We start from the raw sequence: 13579 nt of genomic DNA, 5'->3' as shown, positions 1-13579 counted from the left end.
GCACACACACAAAAAAAGCGGGAAAAGAAAAGACTACAAGAGCGATGATTCATGCTTCTATTCGGATAGACAAAATTGATAGGTGAAGCAGGAGGGAGAAGAGTCAGAGAAAGAAAAAGGAGGGAGAAAAAGAGAGAAAATGAAAGAGAGATAGAGAGAGAGAGGGTAGGAGGAGAGAGAGAGAGAGAGATAGATAGATAGATAGATAGAGAGAGAGAGAGAGAGAGAGAGAGAAAGAGGACGAGATAGACAAAGAGGGCGAGGGGGAGAAAGAGGGCGAGGGGAGAGAGAGAGAGAGAGAGAGAGAGAGAGAGAGAGAGAGAAATGAGAGTGAGAACGATCGTTATAGTTTTGTGTGCATTTGTGTGGTTGTGGTGTGGGGAGTTAAATTTGATAATTCAAGAAGAAAACTGTCGGCATCAATATTTCCCCACGTCCAAAATTAGTAGGTTAGTAGGTCACAAGTAAATAAGAGTCACACAAGTCTTTCCACAATCCAGTAACAATAAGTCCCACAGATAACGTCTTGAACATAAACGGCCATGGCATGAGAAACAAAAGTGCAGTAACACTCACGGTGCAAAATGATGACTTGCACGAAAATTTTTTTAAATGTTAAAGCATGTGAAAGAGCCATTCATTTTGTTGTTGTTGATAACACTTCGCAGTCACATCTCGCTGATTGGCGATGTTTACCACCCAGTTTCTTTGGATTTCCCCAAAATGCCTTTGCCTTTGACGGCAAGGGTTTTTTACTATGAGCCTTGTGATGGCAAAGTGTTACGGGCAAACTCCCTATTAAAAAATGTGTAAAAAAAAACCTTCTTCAGCAGGTCATCATTCCCGCAATATATGTGCACCACTGAAGTTTTATTTTATTTTTATTATTCATGCATTGGCCCTAAAACAGAACACCCATAACCAGTGAGGTTTCACTGCGCTTGCAACACTGCACAAGGTTATATGAACACACGATCAGTATGTGAAAAAACAAACAGACAAATAGCAGTCGCTACATAACTAAAGTATTGCGTGATGCCAGAGGATATAGGAGACCTACACTACAGCACTTGCTCATCATGGGGGGGCAGCTGAGAACTGACGTCGTTTTACCAGCCCAGCCAAAACAAGAAGAACCTCCCAGCTTAAAAGCTGTTTATTGTCAAGCCCAACTACAATATAAACTGACAGAGCCCATTTGTAGGAATTTGTTCCCCTATAAATTCTGAATAATTAATTCAGCCCCACAAATTCAAAGCCTGGAATATTAACAGAGGGGAAGTCCCAGAACTAAGTTGTTCTTTTCAGTTGACCAAAGCCCAGATGTGTGACAATTCTATCAAGGATATCTCCACCAAAAACAAAACTGAAGTAAAAAGTAAAGTTGTACAAATTAGTTTTATTATTGTTTTTTTTTCTCCATACAATTAAATTAAACTTAAAATTTCATAATTGGCTATACACAAAGATGAATTATTCAATTAAAAGATTCAGTTAGAAAATACGCTGTGTCCAAAAACGATTTGTAAACACACTCCTACTGTGCCATTGAGAAATCACACACTCAAAGAGTGGATTTTAATGGCAAATTCCCTCTCTAGATCTTGAAATTATAAATATTTACACTGAACGTGCACTGAAATAATATATAAATTAAAAACAAAGAAGGCCAACATAAAATAAAAACTTGTTGCAATATTCACCCATGGGGGAGTGTTGAGCATCGAAAATATTCACTATAGAGAAAAAATCGAAATATGTTTAGTAAAATTGTTTTTAAAATTTGTGAATAGACTGAAAAATTAACAGCAAACTTGTAAGCTATGCTATAATGTCTCACTCAATTTCAAGAACATTAATCTATACTATACTTTTTCTTGAAATTAGGAACTCTAAATCATCCTTAGCTAAACACAGGGGAATTTTGAAATATTTGTGTTTGAGGAGAAACAAACATTTGTTTGTATCCACATGCTTGGAACCCCCCATCACCACTAACAAACGGAGCAGCTGTAAGCATTACACATTGAAAAGTCAAAAAACTAAAAACTTTTAATGAAAAAAAGATAAGCAATGATCAATCAGCCACAAAGTTCTGTTGCAATGTGGAGTTATTAATTAAGATAAGGTCATTTAAGTCGCTATAATAATTTTAAAGATTACAGTACAGTTACATGGAATTATCAGACATTATTAACAAGAGGGGGAAATTGTTAGCATCCACAGGACATTACTCAACCTGCTCTTACTGCCCCCTATCTAAGACTCATATTTTGTGCATAAGCAACCACTTCACATCCCCCCCCCCCCCCCCCACCCGGCAATTTTCCACACTACAAGACACTGTTCAAGACGTCAACCTGTCTAAGACAACTACTTTTCTCCTCCTCGACAGAATTAGTGAATGTCTTAGACAATTTCTACGGTATATTACTGTACAATTTTAGGTAAAAAATGAAAGTCTGACAAATCCTCAGCATCTACAAAGTTTAGTTACAAAATTCACTTGAATTTTGTTTATCTCCTATGGGAAGGGGGGTGGGGGATGAAGGAGGAGGAAGGGGATGCGCAAATTAAGGTATTACAATACAACAAATGGACCAAACACCATTGGACAAGGAAGGGGGGAGGGGGCAAATTAAGGAAAGTATTCTGGTACAACAAATGGACCAAACACCATTGGTAGGTGGGGTTGGGCGCAAATTAAATTAAGGAAGGCATTATGGTACAACAAATGGACCAAACACCATTGGTCGGTGGGGATAATTAAGGAAGGTATTATGGTACAACAGATGGACCAAACACTGCCCGGACAACAGTCAACGACACGGGGTTACTGTGAGCATCGTAGCGATATTCACCTATATCTCTCTGGCAAGCTATGAAGGCTTCGTGCTACCTGAGCTGTGCAGATGGGAGTGGACGCGGGACGGGTTGGGCGAGCTGCGGACGGTCAGTGGCGAGTGGCTGCTGGCCAGGAAGTGGTGCGGGTTGGACGATGGAGAATCACAGATCAAGTCTAGGTCAAGGTTGTTTTCTAAGTCATCGTCCCATACGGGGTTCTGTGGAGACGGAGAGGGGAAAGAAAAACTCTTTAATTACAAACTACACAGAAAGCAAAATTCCTCAAACTATAACAAGTCACATTTACCCACAAAGAATAAAAGCAAGAGATGCATGAATGATTTAAGTTTGTAAGTATTATGACAATACACCAGGGTATTACAAATGATTTTTATAAGAAAGTATTAAGACAATATTTAGGTGCGGTAAGTGCTGACAAATATTTCAAACGCATTCTATAATAAATCTATAACATTCTTAATAGCACATTGTAATACTCTACCATTTCAAAACTAAAATAGTAGTAAACTGAAAGAAGAAAAAAAAATCCCCCATTTTTTTCTCCTATTTGAGCGCCCTGGCTAAACCAAAAACCCATTTAATTAAACCGAAGAAAATCCAGTGGTACTGTATACATTTCAGCTAAATTACTCTGTCGTAATTCAATAAAGAATAAAATGGTTGGCCTCCTGTTACGAACGTCACCTAGCCAGCCAGCCTCAAGAGCCTATATACACTAAATACTCAGTCTACAAAGGAAGCGGTAGGCCAGGCAGAATATGGATTGAGGGAGTCAAGGGACTTCTGAGAAACTACAACTACAACATCTCAATAACTGAAAGAGCTGCAGAGTAGGCCTACTACAGAAAATGGCATCCTCCCTCAAAAACTCAATGACAAAAGAGAATGTAAAAGTAAAAAAGAAGGTCATTTTCTCATTTTAGAAAAAAGGAAAAAATTGGTTTCAGCTTTCACAAGGCCTGTCCATTCCCTCCAACACTCAAAGACAACAGAGGATGAAAAAGTAAAAGTTAAAGTAAGTAATTTTCGTTTGGGGGGGAAATGGTTTCAGCTTTCTTCACCAGGCCTACCTGTAAGACAATATCGGTCAAGACGTCGCTGTTAAAAGTGACGTGTTCCTCTAGAGAGTGCAGCTCCGCGCTGTCCACCCTAAGCGGCGTGTGGCTTTTCATGGGAGTCGTGTACTCTCCCCTTACCACCGGCGACTGCTCCTGCTTCATGGGGGAGTACTCCTGCTTCATGGGAGAGAACTCGTGCTTCATGGGACTCAAGTATTCCGTCTTGATCGGAGGGTGATGGTTCTGGAATTTCTCTAAGCGGCTGGAGAATTTGTCCACCTTCATCGGAGATGACTCATGGTTGATGATGGCAGGGGAGAACTCTCTCTTCGTCGGGGTGACCTCGACCTTCAGTGGGGAGCAGGGGGAGGAGTCGGTGTTCTTTTTCTTGGAATAGTGAAGTCCTGCCTGGCCTTTCTCAATGGCCTCAAGGTTTTCTGTTTCAAGAGACAGAGTAAAAACAAGTAATGAATACACATCACCAAAGACTACACACACATTTAAAAAAAAGCAAAAAACTTTTCTCTTCACTTCTATAATGGACAACTTTGGACAATTCCTAAATAAATCAGGGTTGCTCTGGGTCTTCCCCTACCTCATTTGGACAATTTTGACTGCATTTGAATCTTGATGTTTTCAGACAAGAGGAAGAAACAGGGAAGTCATTATGATATTTTGGGGGGGGGGGGGACCCATTTTCTGACGATTTGGAGGAAGATTCTCTTTATTTGTAATTTATTGAGGTAGGTATTATACAAAGTACTGACGTCCAATTTATACAAAGTCAACAAAAGATAAATCTTTTCAGATAACAATTACAGACTATCCTAGATGGGCACCCACTGTCCAGGACAAAAGTGGTTGTCTTAGACAGATGGGCGTCTTGGACGGTGTTACTGTGACATTCTTTTAAAAAACGCAAGGGGGGAAATGTGAAGTGGTTATATGGGCAGATGACTGTCTTGGACAGTTTGCCGTAAGAGAGTATGTTTGACTGTAGCTCTGCAGTTCTTTTCTCTTTTAACATTTAACACTTTGCAGTCACACAGCCAGCAGTACAAAATGCCCCATCTGGTCACCCAACCAGGACAGTGACTATAACGGACTTGTCGCAGAACAGCACCAAGTGACCAGATCAGATAATTTTCACAGTCGTATTATTGCGGCAAGTGATCGTAATGTGATAAACCAAAAAGAAAAAGAAAATCCTATAACTATAACTAAAGCAGAGCAGACGTTCGCAGTCACATGACCTTATGCAGTTGCAAGCGCTGTAAAACTCTTCCTAAAACTACCACTAAAGAGCAGACGTACCAGGATAGGCCATGCTGCTCAACAGGCCGGCCGGATCCTTCTTCCCCCATTTGGAGATCTCGTCCTCCATTTTGGCGATCTTGGCGGGGTTCAGCGCCCACAGACAGCCCTTCTTGGCCCCCTGGCTCAGCTTGGGGTTCTCCACTTTGGCGAAACATTTGTTGAGGGACAGGTTGTGCCGCACCGAGTTCTGAAAACAGAAACGGGGGGGGGGGGGGGGGGCATAAGTTCTATATAATCATGGATATCAACATCCGTGATTTACAAAGAGAAAGGAGAAAAACCCCCCATAAGTTCTATACAATCACGGATACAGAACTCTGTGATTTACAAAGAGAAACGAGGAAAAAAACCCAATAAGTTCTTAACAATTACAGATACAGATGTCTGTGATTTACAAAGAGAAATGAGGAAAAAAAACCAACATAAGTTCTAAACAATCGCAGGTGCCTATGTCTGTGATTTACTAAGAAAACAAGTTGGTACAATACAAAAATCTTTTAAAATGAGATAAAGGTAGGCGCTTTTACATCTCCAACAACACAATATAGATCATTTTGGAGGCAGGTCAACCTGGACTGAGAGGGATACAACATCTCAAGATAGTCAAAAAAATGTTCTCCCCATAGGGAATTGAGTTTTAGTTTCCTGCATGCAAAAGTGAAGTGCCTTACAGCCACAACACAGACACAGGTGGAAAATTTTAAAAACCATTGCTATCAAACTGTTGGTCAAACTTAGTTTTAAATTACTAATATGTGTAACAAAAAATAATACATTATAATTATATGAGGGTTTTTTTCTCACAATATTGGGCTTCAAAAATGTTTGAAAAAATTCATTGCAATTTATTTTTAAAAGATATAGCACTGGTTGCATGCACTCAAGAAATATTTTGTCTAAATTCAAGTCTAAAAAGATGAAAAAAAGCTAGAAAAACAATAAATATATATTGTAGATCTATAATGGTTAAAAGAATGGAAGTTATTTTTCTCTCCTGAAAAATTTTGCTTTCTGGGATTCAAAAGCAATTGAAAAGCTTGCCCATGTACTGTATTTTCAGAGAAATCTGAGCATAATAATGTTTTAAACGCCTCTTCAGGCAGCACATATATATCATATAAAAATGTAATTCACATCATGTACTTACTTTCCACCCATCTGGTGCAGTCTTGAAGTAAGGGAAATTCTCACTGTTTGAGGAAATACAATAAATTAAGTGTATTAAAATCAAGCACAATCACAAACTGGAAAAGATATAATAATTAAAAATCAAGCATGATTTGAAGAGATAGTAGTTCACAGCGCAAACCATACACTCCCAACCACATGACTATACAAATCTAATTTTTAAAACACAATATGAGTATTTCCATTCATCTGCCTGTCCTTTCTACTAACTTCTCCACCACAGTCCATGGAAAGCGTGACGGTGTGACTACAAAGTGGTGACCTGATACACATTGAAAGGGCATTATTTACAAGTTGCCCACTCCACTGATTACCCCCCCCCCCCCCAAAAAAAAATGTTTTAAAAAAACCAACCCCCCCCCCCCAACATTTTAGGTAACAATTTTTACAAATTTCAAATCTCATTTTTAAAGAGTAGAAATCCACTTCCAAGGTGGAAAAATCCAAGGTACGGGGAATTATACCCATGTTTTGTTTGGCAAAGCTTTAGACGCCTACTTTGTGGTTACATAAGATGGTTCATCCTAATCATCAGGGGCTAGATCTGTGATAGACATCGGTTTGTTTTTATAATAAGAGTTTTGCAGATCTTGCAACACAATAAGGTTATAAGTGCCGAAGATTAGAGTAGGTGTTACAAGAGAGTAACAAATATAGAAAAGAAGAAGGGGAGATAAGGACAATAGATGTTTCATAGGAAAGAACACCCACCAGGTTGCTCTGGGTCTTCCCCTACCTCATTTGCCTTGATGGTTACACAAAGAATAATTTACTCTACTGCTCATTTGTGTGTTTGTTTGTATGACCAAAGATATAACCACATCAATCAACACAGTAATGGCCATACAGTGCAGGGAAGAAACAAGACAGGCAGAAACAACAAGGGTAACGAAAAGAAGCAGGACTGATCGATAAGTGGAGCCCTCCAACCATCCACTCCACTGCTCACTCTTCCCTCAAAGACAAACAAACAAAAAACAAAGAACAGATGTACACATACAGGACAAGCATTGCACACACAAAGGAAAAACACAGACATAAAGAGTGTAACCGCAGCATAGTCTTTAGAGCAAGGGTTCAAAGGTCAATGTTAATGTATGCGCATGCACAGCTTGCCTTGCATGACAAAGTTAAACAACCAATAAAAGTTTATTACTGGAGAAAGGAAGAGTAGAAGAGCCCTGTATTAGCTGATCAGGACAGACCAGTTTGCTATCTCTGGCTCTACAGCACAGACTGCTGGGACAGCTTCTTTTAAATTTTTAGTTGAGTTGAGTTTTAGTGAGTTTTATGGCACTAGCAAAAAAATTTGGAGTTATTAAATTATTAAAGCATTCAAAGAAAAGGAGGACAGATAGAGACAATCGATGTCTGATAGAAAGCAGGAGCAAACCACAAAACCACACTAGAGCACCCGCCAATCACCCACGCCATGACAGTAAGATTATAGAATTTATTCAATTCTCTTCATTTGCACAAACGCAAGCCAAAATGAAGATGCAGTAAAAAAACAAAACAAAAAAAACAACAACAACAAGAAAATATAGATCTACTAACTACTGAGCAGAAAAACAGAAGAAAAAAAAACCCTGAAACATGCAGACTTTTTAAGATCAAACAAATCGTGATACAAAACTGACATAAACAAATAAAGAAAAGTGACATGAACTATATTGCAATAAAATCATCAGAGTGAACCCGAAACGCACCACATGAAGTTGTAGATTTCACTGACGGGCAGGCTTCCGTTCTTGCTGTTCTTCAAGGCCAGAGCGATGAGACAGCTGTAGGAGAAGACGGGCTTGGGGTACGCCCGCTCCTCGCAGTTGGTGGTGGACGACACGGTTGCTGTATCAGACTGTGTTGTGGACGTCGCGTTGCCTGCCATGTGCTGTTGGTACATCTGAGGGGGAAAATGGATGTATGTTAGGTTTTTTTTCTTTGTTTTGTATGGGTATTTTTTTTCTTTTTTCTTTCACAAAATAAAAAAGTGAGAAGATAGGCCTGTTGTGATGTGGAACGGAGTGGACCACCGACAGGCGCACACCACAAAGATGAAAAAGTGACAAGTGAAATGTAGAAATACAGGCAGACTTTAAATTGTAAATTAGTTCTGTTGAGTTCCCTTGTTATAGCAGCTGATTTTTCACAGCGGCAGGTGAAATTTAGACAGGTAGGAGGTAGGCAGACTTCAAATTGTGAACTTTGATTGAGAGTTTTGTTCATCAGTTCCCTCGATAAAGCTGATTTTTTCAGTGTTCATACGTTCTATTGCTTTGGCTGACTAAGGAGAGAAGCATTCACACAACACGATAACAGACATTCGTTTACTTCAAGGGAAAAGGAAGATAGACACAGTGAAATAAAGAAAGGAAAAAAGTAGGACCTGCCAGTAGCCTCCTCCAAAAACCACCCAGAGTAACAACTTGAGACCATCAGGAGGAAGTCATGTGTATACTGCCAGACAGAGGATCATGCACAAAGACAGACAGGCAGATAAACAGTCAAAGGGTAAAAGTCTAACAAGTACTGTGAAAAATGATGTAACAAAATATTATCATCATAAACTGTGTCAGACAAATTGTTTCAAGGATATCTTGGCCCTTACAGAAAAAATCCCAAAATTCTAATTCTTGCATGTTCTCAAAAACATATCCTTAACTATGAATAGAGACTACTTGCCCAAATGTGAAATTAATATCCATTCCAGTTACCTAGTCTTCATAAAATTAATCATCCATCCAGCCATATACACAAACTTGTAGCTAATGAAAGAATAATTTTTTTAAGGGGGCTCACGGGTGGGGTCCAGGGCCTCACGGGTCACTCTGGGCACTGTTTACTTTTTGGTATTTTCAGATCCTTCATTCCGTCTAGATTTTATTGACATTAGTTGCTGAGTGATTAGCATAGAATTAAATTTTACTGTGTTCTGTGTTGTGTACTAACATTTTTTTAGGTTTAACCTTGTTTTTCTAAAAACACACTTTTTCACCACTTTTTGCTTGCATATGCAGTTGTTTTTTTCTCCACCATTTTTACATTTTCCAACAGACTTGAAATTCGGCATGTAGTTAGAGAAATGGTTTGTACTTGTAGTGGGCTGGTTAGTTTTTTACATTTTGCTATATTTTTTTTCTCTACAATTTTTTTTTCATGTCAAAAATATTTTTTAAAGATCAAATTCCATATCCCCAATTTTGAGAACAATTTTGGATACTTTGTAAGTATAGTATAAAAAATCAAAATAGCCAGCTGCAAGCACCTATTTATTTGTGACATTTTGAAAGCTACAGAATTTTAAAAAGTTAAAAACTAGAAATGGTAGAGAAAAAAAAATGTATATCCAATTTTCAAGTGGCCACTGTTTCCATGGCAACGGCTTAGGTAATCAAGTGTGTCAACAGTTGAACATGAATCTTTTGTCTCATACTTACTTCCTGTGACAAAAGTTGTTTCAGTTTGTTTTTAAGTTACAAAAGTTGTCCTATAAGTATCGAGCCCCCTTAAAAGATTTGTTTTGCCAGCCCCCCCTAACAGTCTAATACACACAAACATCTGTCTCTACCTGTGGCGGAACGCCAGTCTGCAGTCGGCCCAGCAAGACCGGAGAGGCTTGGGACGGTGACAGAAGGTTGTTGCCCGACTTCAGCAGAACGCGGCCGCTCTTGTCCGTGGAGATGGCGTGCAGCTTCTGCGGAGAGGACAAGACAAACTGCGCCTGCGGGGACTGGGCGATGGTGCCCGTGTGGCTCAGCGAGTTGGTGGTGGTGATGGTGAGACCCTGGGGGAGGTTCCCGTTGGCTGGACTCAGGACAAAAGTTTGCGGTTTGTGCGGAGAGTCTCTGGAAGACGTGATCAGAAAATTCTGTGTCTTGACCGGCGAGTTGTGACTTACGGGTGTGCTGGCAACCGACAAAATCCGGATCGTTTGGTGGTCCTGTCGAAGGACGTTCTGAGGCGTGGACGCCTGGGAGAGTTGCACCCCTTGGTTGGGCGACTCCTCGGGAGAAGCGAGCAGATTGCTGCAGTTGGCATGTAGACGCATGGCCGCGCTGTTGGCGCTCTCCGACGACATGAGGTTCTCGGGCTTCTCGCGCTGAATAATTTGCATGGGTAGAATGGACTGGGGGTTTACGGTCACCAGATTGGTACCGTCAGAAGTGTCCTCGTTGTCTAAATGTGCCAGAGTGGCTAAAGAAGAATTGTGGAGCCAGCTCATGTCGCCAAGCTGCCCATTGCCTTCTAACGTGTCCAAATCCAGACTGTTTTCCATTTTCACATCCGACACCGTGCTGTGAAGTTCATCCGCCATATGTACCATGTCCGTGTTGGCGTTCATTAAAAATGCGTCTAAATCTGTCTTGTCAGTGTTGAGAAACAGGAGAGGGTCGTGTACTCGTTCTTGGTAGGGGTCCAAGTTTGGGTCCGATGTAATGTGACTCCCCATGACTGATGGTTTTTCAAGTTTTACAGCTATAGGTTCTGAAAAAACGAACAAGATGTGTTTATAATGAAAAAACTGGAAAATTTGCTAAAGTAGAATTTTTATTTAGAAGTACATTTTTTTCAGGAGGAATGTTTTCTCCTAAACGGTGATCAGGAGAAGTTATGAATTGGAATGCAAGTGTAGAACCAACCTTTCCATCCTCTACCCTACACTTCACTGGTACATGTAACATTAGCAGAGATCGAGACAATATTTGAAATGCACACAAGTTGTGACTCAAGTTGTGTACTTAGCAAGTATTTAACTCTGGCAAACTCCCACCTAAGTCTTAGAAGAGAAAAAAAAACATTCTAATTGCCAGCTAAAAATAAGTAGACCTAACCAGAATCAAAATGCTAGAATCATTTTCCAAAGAGGCGTACTTTCTAATACAAAAAGGAGTAGGCCTATTAGCCTACTATTATTCAAGTTTTACATGTCTACTAATGTCTAGCCCGACTTTCAAAATAAAAACACAAAAACCAGCCTGGAGCCACCAACCTCTATGCCATGCAAAAATGAAACTGGCAGTTTCCAGGAAAGCGGCAATAGCATCAGACTAACATGGCGAATTACAGGTCTAGCCTAGTTATAAAGTGCTACTACAAAATTGAATTCCCTACTCTAGATCAACACAACCCCCCCTCCCAGCAGCAAGCCTACATTAAAAGTCTAAAATGAGCTCTAACAGCTTGAGGTTGGTTTTAATTTTAACTTGAGACTTTACTAAGACAAATTCTCCAAAAAAAAACCCAAAAGCTCTGGTGAAGAATAAAGTCTTTCAGACTCAGAGTCTAGATCTACCATTCTCACTTTTAATCGTGTCCTGTGATTGTAATTGTAATGAATTGCACAATTTTAATCTAATAGGCTTGATCTCTTGGTCTCTAGATTTCTAGATCTACGTAATATAAGGATTGGATATCGAAATAATTCAAATATGATGCAGTTGCCGACTCCAGAAAAAGGCAAAAGTGCAAGGCTATTCACTATTCTCATAATTCTGATTCAATTCAAAAATTCAAAACAATAGTACCCGTAATGAATAGGCTAATTCTTATTTAATAATTAATTCTATTACACCAGGACGGGTGGCTGTTTTCAAGACACAAGATCGCGGCAGTTGAAAAGTAGAACACGACAAGTCTCACACTCTGGCATGGTACAGTTCAAGATAATAAGTGTAGCCTACAAGTACAACTCGGCTACACACTCATCAGACTTTTGTTGTCAACACATTGCCTACTAATAACACAAAACAAAAACATTGCTAAAAGAAAACAAATGGAGTCAATAGCTAGATCTATATTCTGACTTTTAATTGGTTAAGACCTTTCTAATGAACACAGCCTTGACACAACTTCATCAACAGTCAACAACTAATCTATCGTCTACTGGGCCCACAAACAACGTCCAAGGCTCTAGATCTACTATCTGGCCGGCATGGCAATCTACAACCAGTGCATGGCTACACACGGATAACTCGGCTTCTTTGACAACAAAGAAAGCATACGAAAACAATCTACTTGTATACAATGAAGGCATTGATTTTCCAAAAAGCCAGTATTGTTTTCTTGACAGTTGCTCCTAAGAAAAGTTCGCAACTTTCGAATTTCAAGTCCAAGTTCCGACTTTCGATTTGAAAAAGGAAACAACGAACAACATGGGGCGACTCGGTAAAATTTCGCGAACCATTTTGAACCGAACAAAAGCGAATTTCCTAAAAACAGTACTACTGCAACAATCTACAACGTACTCACCATCATTTCCAGTACTCATACAGAATTAGATCATCAAATCTCTTTTGTTTTTGATAATTAAAAGTTGTAAACACAACACACATGCGGCAAGAAATCCCCCGGCCGATGCGTAAAAGTTGTAGAAATTGGTTGGTCGGTTCATCGGACAAAGAAAGGTAAAACGTTCAAAATCCAGGCTTCTCATTGGTCGGGTGTTTCCGTCGTGGTTTAAAATGGCGTCTTCGATTGGCTCCCACGCTTGAAAACGAAATCAACAACATGCTGTGACAGGTGTGTTACATGTTACACCAAGTTCGAACTTCGGTTTCGTTTTTAAAAAATAATAATAATGAATAAAAGAAGACATTATTCAGCATTCAAGAGTTTCTATAGCTTATACTCACTGTAAGCACAGGAAATATCAGCCGAGCCCCGGACTGAACATTTGAAAATACTAAGTAGGTCACGGAGCCACAACACAAAGTCATGGTCAGTGTGTGTTGTATATTTAGCACACCAGCCTCAATGGCTTTGTTCCGTATGGTAGCCGTTCGATTGGTGGGTGACTCACATAGTACCTTTGAGATCGCAAACAAAAATTAAGTGAACGAACAGCCCAGTTTATTACTTTGCATGTTATGTATGCTACATACAAATGCAATATGGAGGCTAACATGTTTCTTGGTATAAATGTATAGTTCGTTTGCCTTCTTTTCATAGTTTGGGTTGAATAATAAGCTGTTTCGAGCGCGCAGTGACCTGGGCATGCTGCCATTCTCAACACTTGACCATGCGCTTGCCAGTAGTCAGTAGGCTAGAGAGCTATTGTGTGCTTTACTGCTGTTGGGCTTAGGTAAACTCCCCGTCACAGGTGCAAGCCTCACCTGGTGGCGATGATTGTGTGTGTGTGTGGTGGTTGGGGG

General features: G+C 39.9%; 1 protein-coding gene across 2 annotated transcripts in view; it reads right to left on the bottom strand.

The window, feature by feature from the left end:
- Nucleotides 1–13408, bottom strand: part of LOC101858909 (forkhead box protein N4) — a gene marked incomplete at its 3' end in the record, with an annotated part of 14766 nt that extends 1358 nt beyond the window's left edge. The window contains 7 exon segments of one of the 2 annotated variants that reach the window (XM_013088844.2): nucleotides 2900–3062; nucleotides 3936–4360; nucleotides 5238–5427; nucleotides 6388–6430; nucleotides 8138–8331; nucleotides 9997–10913; nucleotides 13061–13408. In XM_013088844.2, the coding sequence (XP_012944298.1) occupies nucleotides 2900–3062; nucleotides 3936–4360; nucleotides 5238–5427; nucleotides 6388–6430; nucleotides 8138–8331; nucleotides 9997–10878 (1897 nt within the window). In that variant the 5' untranslated portion in view covers nucleotides 10879–10913; nucleotides 13061–13408. 2 annotated transcript variants of the gene reach the window in all.
- Nucleotides 13409–13579: the final 171 nt, after the last annotated feature.

The sequence above is a fragment of the Aplysia californica genome, unplaced genomic scaffold, assembly GCF_000002075.1.
Source record: "Aplysia californica isolate F4 #8 unplaced genomic scaffold, AplCal3.0 scaffold00024, whole genome shotgun sequence".
Lineage (NCBI taxonomy): Eukaryota > Metazoa > Mollusca > Gastropoda > Aplysiida > Aplysiidae > Aplysia > Aplysia californica.
This window is presented reverse-complemented; position numbering and strand designations above follow the sequence as displayed.